The following is an 8,447-nucleotide window of genomic DNA, read 5'->3' as shown; positions in this document are numbered from 1 at the left end:
TGATTTCATAGAAGAATTACAGAGTTCTTTAATGAACCAAAATGTACTGGTTGTTGTAAATGTAAAGAACATTTTAATCTCATATACAGTATGTGACCCTGGACCACAAAACCAGTCATAAGGGTCAATTTTTTGAAATTGAGATTTATGAATCATCTGAAAACTGAATAAATAAGCTTTCCATTGATGTATAGTTTGTTATGATAGGACAATATTTGGTCGAGATACAACTATTTGAAAATCTGGAATCTGAGGGTGCAAAAAAATCAAAATATTGAGAAAATCTTCATTTGGAAGTTATCCAAATGAAGTTCTTAGCAATGCTTATCACTAATCAAAAATTTAGTTTTGATATATTTATGGTAGGAAATTTACAAAATATCTTCATGGAACATGATCTTTACTTAATATCCTAATCATTTTTGGCATAAAAGAAAGATAATTTTGACCCATACAATGTTTTTTTTGGCTATTGCTAAAAATATACCCCGGCGACTTAAGACTGCTTTTGTGCTCCAGGGTCACATATATGGTAAGGGATGTATGTCCATATCTTTGCATTCTATGACATTAGGAGCCTCATAAATATTTTAGTCATTAGGCTTTTAAATAGAAATATGCATTATTGAATTGAATATTTTGGAATAACACCCTGGTGTTCCAATTTATCCCTGAACAGCTTGAAAAATGGATTTGGAGGAGATGCATGGATTATAAAGAATACAAGCCTGACTCTGAATGACAGGCAGTAACCTCATGTATCTTTCACTGTAGCTGTAAAGATGACCAAAATCCCAGGTTTCTAGCTAAATGAACAAACTCTTTCGTCCCTACGGCCAGTACAGATGGACGAGAGCGTCTGTTGTGAGAGGACAATGTGTCTCAAATAGAAGCCATTGGCCATGTCCTTTTACGGCGCTCCTCTTTGTATTTGGCACCTTTCTGGGACAAAAGGGGGCAGGACATACCTGTCAGCCCGAGGATAAAGTGCCCTCTGGCAGCATGGAGTCCTGTACCCAGAGTGTGTCTGACCCTGTGCTGTCTCCGTCCCTCTGTGTTGCATCGTAACCATCACCATGGCCCCCAAGAAGAAGGAAGAGCCCAAACCAGCAGCTGCACCCAAGCCCCCAGAGCCAGAGCCCCCCAAGGAGCCAGAATTTAACCCAGCTGAAGTCCAGGTACTAACATCTAAGTTGTTGAGATCCACTGCAAGAGATGGACTTGAAATCTGTTCACTTAGTCAGGGACGACTGCAACCCATCAGTGGCTTGCACCTTAATGTGGAGCATTTAGATGCCAACGAATGGAAATAGAACTTCCAATTTAAATATTGTAAACATTTTAGACTTAAAACTGTTCAGGTGCATTTCTATCAAATTGAATATGGTGTCTAGTCTGACAAATGTCAATGTGACCACTGGTCCGTTTGGTTTACACTGAGCAATGTGTCTTCTGTTTCCCTATTAGTTATGATGAAGACCAAGAGAAAATGAAAATGTAGTTGTGCTATCATTCCTGCTACTTCAGACCAAAGACTTCAAGGCACTTTCTTGCAATTGATTGGCCTCTGTTTGTTCGTTTTTTTTATTCTAGATTACAAAGTTCTTTATTGGCATCCATGGTTCCATGAAGAACCTTTAAGATCCATGGAATCTTTATATTGCACAAAAGGTTCTTTAGAATATTAAAATATGCTTCACGCTAAGAATTTTTTTTTTTTTTTTTTAGCTCACTAACAGGTTCTATTAGGAAACAAATATGGTTCTTCTATGGCATCACTGCGAAAACTCTGTTCTGTTTTTAAGAATGTATAGTATCTTGATATCAGTCTACTATGAATGTCCTGATGACAAATGTTACCTTCTCACAGACAACTGCTACGCTCTTGTTGCTTTCATTGATGTCCATGAGATATTTTAAGCAACTTCAGAGACACCATTTAATGTAGAGGGTGTAATGCATCCGAAAGAACAACCTGCAGAATCATTGGCTAAGCATCTACAAATGCTATCTTCCACCATCACTGCTTGGCAGTGTGCTGTGCACATATTTGTTTAATCTGCAGAGCTCAGAATTGATTTGCTTGAACTAAACAATTGTCAGTGTTTGTTTGGCTATTGTCTGAGAATTCGGCATTCTGTCTTTCCCAAATCCAAATGTTTTAGCAACTCGCAGAAGTTCCACGTATTTAAACATAAAACATATCAATACAACATAATACCCAGTGGTGTATCACTTTCCGAACCTTTTGTTTTTTTTTACAGGTCAAGAAATATTTGGATTTCCTAGTGTAATTGACAGGAAAGCTCAAGTTTCAGAGGAGATATTTTAGTGGTCAACATTGCCACTCTACACCCCATTTCCATAGTCTGAAATGTTGGGGTTAGGAGAGGCCATAATACGTGTTCCAAACCATTGAGGTTTAGGCCACACACAATGTGATTTTGATTACGCTGCTCCAGAATGGACCACCCAAACTTATGGAATTGTTCATTCTGAAGCCTTCACAGATTCACGATTTCTACAGATTCTGCTGAAGACATAAAGCATGGCATTCAGCTAGAACAGATGCAGTATTTCTAATGAGCTCTGATTACTGAGAATCATCATTTATGGTAATTTCCTGCATCCAGTGGCATTGTTTTTGTGATGTTTTGGTGGGCAATATGCATTAACAATATGCATTAACGATTCAGCATCTATGGACAAAATACAAAGTTATGTCTTTGAAAATGTAGTTGCATTGTTATGTTGCAAAGTAACGGTTTCATTATTTGGCATGTTCCCATTTCCTAAGGCCATAAAAAGCATCTTGTCAGTGTCATGCATTTGCAGCCTTCAATCGCTGTCTAATATAACTTTGCGCTATAATGACAAAAGGGGTATTGGGTTTACACCCGCAGGGCCACACGCACCCTCTGGCTCAAGGTTGCTCATAAATTCTTTTGGACAATGAGTCCCAGGACAAACAGGATTGAGTTTGAGTAACCAGAGCCGGGTGAGTGTGCAGACATTTGTCAGCCGCATGTGTGTCCGGAGGATAGGTCAGGCCCTGAAGGACAAATAGCACCTAAACATTAATAATTACATTTTCAACATGCAGTCCCATTGTAGTCTTGTATGTGATTTATTAAACTTCAGCGTTTTGCATGATTATTTATTATTGATTTTCTCTTGGCAGGTCGAATTCACTGGTGAGCAAATTGAGGGTAAGTGAGATTTTTGTATGCATTTCAAAATTACTTTAGCTTAAAAAGGATATTTACAGTAAATAACACTGTAATTACACTGCAATTGTGTACACTCCAAATATATAAATAAATAAATAAATAAATAAATCTGATTCAGCATTTCTGTTATGTTATTATGTTACTTGCAGTAAAAATACCTAAACAAATAAAAATTTAAAAAAAACAACACTTTTTAGATTATAGACTTATGCTTGATACAAGAAACAAAAAACTATTTCAGAAAATTTTATTTTTTAAAAAACAAGTCTTAATGTCTTATGCAATTTGCTTTTATATCATTTTCATGGCTATTTTTAAAATGCCATAGCCAAAATAATACTACAACTTTATATTACTGTATATATATATATACTATAAAAAAATCAATGCATAAAATGTCTTTGCATGAGTTAGCACCTTACGAATACCGAAAAATATATAATTTCAAAGCAACTTTGTAGAAAATTAATGTTTATACATTACAGTTATGAGTGATATGTTATCAGAGGTGTCAAAGTAATGTCCATATGGCAGAAATATACAGTTTTAAGATTATACAGATCATGCCATTAGTTTTGAAGAATGTTGGTATCCAAGCAGTTGACTTCCACAGTATTTTTTTTTTTCCACAATATGGAACTCAATGGCTACCGTCAACTGTTCGGTTACCAACATTCTTCCAAATATCCTCCTTTGTGTTGAACAGAAGAAAGAAACTCATACAGGGTTCACCACAGCAGACCATTCACATAGTTTTGATTTTGGCAAAAAGTGAAGGAGTGGAATAGAACGAAAAAAAACAAAAACACTCAATACCGTATTTCCAGGACAGAGATCTAACAGAGACTTCAAACTGCCAGTGATCTAAAGCATGGGCATCATAGAGGTTTAATGTCTGTTGGAGTGTGAGAAACTCAAGTCTGACTGTCTTTTTCTCTGCAGATTTCAAGGATGCGTTCCAACTGTTTGACAGGACGCCAACCAACGAGATGAAAATCACCTACGCTCAGTGTGGTGATCTGATCCGGGCTTTGGGTCAGAACCCCACCAACTCTGAAGTTATGCACGTGTTAGGCAAACCCAAAGCTGAAGGTGAGACCAGGATCCGTCCCTCGGACCTCCACGGTCTATTAATCTAAAATGAACATACGTCTGACTGCCCGCTCTCAAATGCCTAGAGCCAAACTGTTCAGCCCGAACATGCCACACAGATACATCTGGCTTCTTTTGTTGGCAGAAATGCAAGTGAAGATGCTGGATTTTGAACAGTTCCTGCCCATACATCAACACATCTGCAAGGCCAAAGACCGCGGCACCTTTGAAGACTTTGTTGAGGGCCTGAGAGTGTTTGACAAAGAGAGCAATGGAACAGTGATGGGTGCTGAACTCAGACACGTCCTCGCTACCCTGGGTAAGCTTCAACATCGAACATAATTATTATAAACTCATTTAATATTCTTTTGTATTTGCAAATTCCTGTGGTAAATTCTTGGAAGTACTTTTTTTAGCATTAAGATTGGGTTCTGTCACTGTAAAATCGTGATACCATTATAGTTTTAAATTATTATTTATTTTTATATTTTATGTTGTTATTCTATTTTTATTTTTATGTTTTTTTTTGTATATTTTATTTATTTATTTATTTTTAAAGTTATTTTCGTACAAGTTAAATGAAATTTAAATGAGAAATGTTGCCTTGAAAAAAAAAGCTGTTTATATTTTACTTCCGGAGCACGCCACGGAGGCAGCCATCAGCGTCGGCGCCATCTTACAGATGTATACTTATATATATAAAATACATATATAGGCATATATATAAAATACTCTTATACAGTTTAAACAAATACCCCATAACTACAAATGTGAACATACCTCAACTCTAGGAATACATTAGCATCAGACTAGCAACTGACACTTTATAATCACGCAGAATGGTCACAAGAAGCCAATCCTGCATACATGTAGAGCACTGTGAAACGTGTCTTCTCTGTAGGTGAGAAGATGAAGGAGGATGAGGTTGAGCAGCTGATGGCTGGGCAGGAGGATGCGAACGGCTGTATAAACTACGAAGGTGAGTTTGTACACACTTTTACACCTCCATCACCTGCTGTTCAGCTGTTTCATTCAATGGCAGTGTGTCCAGTAATATGTGCTACCTTATAAATCATCATCTGTCATCATCAGACGGATAACATCACAGTTCATGTCTATGCAGTAGAAGTGAAATTAGAAAAAAATATTTGATCTCTAATCAGAATGAGATTGTTTAGATGGCAGTGTTGTCTCATCTAGTACAAGTTTTGAATTTGGATGTCTATTGGGCTCAGAATAGTATAAACTAAATATGCATTAGCATGGAATATTGATTTATATTTTCATTTTCCCCCCCCCCACAGCTTTTGTAAAGCACATCATGGCTGGCTGAACAGGTACAACAAACCACTCTTTTCCCACTTTGTCTTCAATGCATTATTGATTGATCTGTTTATTTATTTATATTTTGATATGTTGTTTCAGTGTGCATTCATCACTAGGTGTTTAATTCAAATAATTTCACTCTATAAAGCACTTTGATTCTCATTTTGATGCATGTGCACTGTAAATTATTATTAGTGTCGATTGTTGATTTTTTTTTTTTGGTGTGTTTTTATTTTATTTTCCTTTTCTTCAGATGATCAAGACCATTCAAATGAGGATACAACATAATGTCGATTTTATTTCATCGTTGTGCTTTTTTAAATTAAAACCCACACAGGTGTTTCCTGCCATTGGTCCACTGTCCTCACTGTCTCCAACTCTCTCTCAAACGTTCCGTTTTGTGTGGCTCCTCAGTCTGTTACGCCTAAATGATTCCATCATCATAACTGTTCGTCAATACAAAAAAAAATTTGATAAATGTCACGCTTGGTTTAAACAGCCTCCTCTCTCTGAATCCTATTCATTTCACTGAAACTATCACTTGTTCTGGAATGTCTGCGTTTAGAGGTGTGATGTGTGGGAGATAATGACATGGGTGGCTTTGACATGTTTTCACTAAAATAATAGTCTATAGCAGGCTGTCTGTTGATGACGATGCCCTGCCTCGGTGGAGTGGCTACTGACACAACCAGTAAACAAAACAAGATAACTAACTAGATTCCGGTGCTGAGATTTGCTTTAAATAGCATGTGAATGTCCACCTTTTTCCTAGCAAGCCTACTCCCTGTTGAAAAAAAAACAGCATATGCTGGTTAGGTAAAGTATGTTTTGAAGCATGGCTGCTGGATTGAGCTGGTTTAAGCTGGTAAACTGGTCCTGAGCAGGAGCTAGTTGCTCTAGATGGATGGATGGATGGAATGGATGGATGGATGGATGGATGGATGGATGGAATGGATGGATGGATGGAATGATGGATGGGATGGATGGATGGAATGGATGGATGGGATGGATGGATGGAATGGATGGATGGGATGAATGGATGGAATGGATGGATGGGATGGATGGATGGAATGGATGGATGGATGGAATGGATGGATGGATGGATGGAATGGATGGAATGGATGGATGGATGGATAGATAGATTTAAAAAGTGCACACATTTTGGAGAAATCCTGCCAAAAACCTCAAAAATATTCTCTAAAAGACATCTGTCTATGAAGATATGTTTACAGTGTCTGATGCATTTCAAAATGTACAAATGGAAAAGGAATTGAGATCAAATATGGTCAAACTTCTAAGTTTATTGTCAGATATTCTGTTTTGTACTGTTCTTATAATGCATATTCTTCGATCAAACAACAAAGATTTACAAAGTTGAATAGATTAACAAATAAACACACCTTAGCCTCCTATTTTCATTTAGATGTTCTTATACCTCTTTTCAAGGCAATATCTTTGAGAATTTTTTTTTTTTTTTGCTAATGCACAATTTAGCAATGCATTGTATATCTCCTGATCCCTTTGGCATTGATATTTATAAAACACCTCCTTTTATGTATCTATCCTTCCTATGAAAACCTTCGACTTATATAGCTCTTACCTCACACAAATAGCCTACTGATCGTTTAGCCTACTGACATCCAAAAAGAAACATGTTGAATGGTCAATTTTTGCCCCTTTTTTAATGAACTGAGTGATTCTGTTTATTTTTGCATTAAATATCCACTATTTAGGCAAGGCAAGTTTATTTATATAGCACATTTCATACACAATGGTAATTCAAAGTGCTTTACGTAAAAGGAATTAAAATAATCATTAAAAAATCACAACAATAAAAACAAGGAATTTAAAAACTTTTAAAATTATTTAAATTTTGATTTAAAATTAATTAAACCAGTTACGAATAGGAAATGATTATATATAAAATACAGTGCAATCAGTTCGGACAATATAACTGGAAGCCAGTGTAAGGAGCTGAGGACTGGTGTAATATGCTCAGATTTTCTGGTTCTAGTCAGAATCCTGGCAGCAGCGTTCTGCATGAGCTGCAGCTGTCTAATGGTCTTCTTGTGAAGGCCGGTGAGGAGACCATTACAATAGTCCACCCTGCTGGTGATAAAGGCATGAACAAGTTTCTCCAAGTCTTGACTGGAAACATAACTGACACACTTTCACAGAATAAAGTCTGGCTATAAATTGGCACCTTTATCTGAATAGTATTAAAGACTACGATCAGAGAAACAGTCTGAACTCTCAGGATCTCCATTTCTGCTGCTGTCAGCCCATCTCAACACACAGACTATCTTCACACTGCACAGAGGACGAGCTGTATTTCCTCACAGAGAGCAGCAAATATAAGAACATCAGGAAGGCTGAATTCCAGCAGGCGAGACACACAGACAAACTCTCCTGTATTTTGGGAGAGAAGGAAAAGTGTATCTACCTGGCAGCACAGTGTGCCATCTGAACCCTCTTTGCCCTTTATTACTGCACTCTGCAAACATTTACTTGATTGTGATAACATATACCATTTTATCAGTTTAATACATCCTTGCTGAACACAACTATTAATTTATTTAAAAAAGAAAGAAAGAAAGAAAAATAAATATACTGACCCCAGACTTTTGAACAGTAGTGTATGTTTATTGTTATAAAAGATTTCTATTTTGAATAAATTCTGTTGTTTTTAACTTTTTATTCATCAAAAGTATCATAGGTTCCAAATATATATATATATATATATATATATATATTTGGGCAAGTTACTTCCAAAATGTAATACATTATATATTACTAGTT

At 36.5% G+C, this 8,447-nt stretch overlaps 1 protein-coding gene across 1 annotated transcript; it reads left to right on the top strand.

Moving 5' to 3' along the window:
* Positions 1–999: 999 nt before the first annotated feature.
* On the top strand, positions 1,000–6,149 carry LOC107727541 (myosin light chain 4-like). The gene is made up of 7 exons (XM_016537432.1): positions 1,000–1,178; positions 3,182–3,209; positions 4,173–4,322; positions 4,468–4,641; positions 5,224–5,301; positions 5,627–5,659; positions 5,902–6,149. Exons 1-6 carry the CDS (start codon positions 1,077–1,079, stop codon positions 5,653–5,655), a joined length of 561 nt encoding a protein of 186 aa, XP_016392918.1. The 5' UTR covers positions 1,000–1,076; the 3' UTR covers positions 5,656–5,659; positions 5,902–6,149.
* Positions 6,150–8,447: the final 2,298 nt, after the last annotated feature.

This window comes from Sinocyclocheilus rhinocerous, unplaced genomic scaffold (genome assembly GCF_001515625.1).
Source record: "Sinocyclocheilus rhinocerous isolate Xijiao unplaced genomic scaffold, SAMN03320098_v1.1 scaffold306, whole genome shotgun sequence".
NCBI classification, from domain to species: Eukaryota; Metazoa; Chordata; class Actinopteri; order Cypriniformes; family Cyprinidae; genus Sinocyclocheilus; species Sinocyclocheilus rhinocerous.
The sequence above is the reverse complement of the archived record's forward strand: the minus strand, read 5'-3'. Positions and strand labels throughout refer to the sequence as shown.

Excerpts from the sequence above, each read along its gene's own strand:
- LOC107727541 (XM_016537432.1), top strand. The coding sequence starts at position 1,077 with ATGGCCCCCAAGAAGAAGGAAGAGCCCAAACCAGCAGCTGCACCCAAG. Across the intron at positions 1,179-3,181 it reads TTAACCCAGCTGAAGTCCAG|GTCGAATTCACTGGTGAGCA; the intron begins GTACTAACATCT and ends TTCTCTTGGCAG. Across the intron at positions 3,210-4,172 it reads CACTGGTGAGCAAATTGAGG|ATTTCAAGGATGCGTTCCAA; the intron begins GTAAGTGAGATT and ends TTTTCTCTGCAG.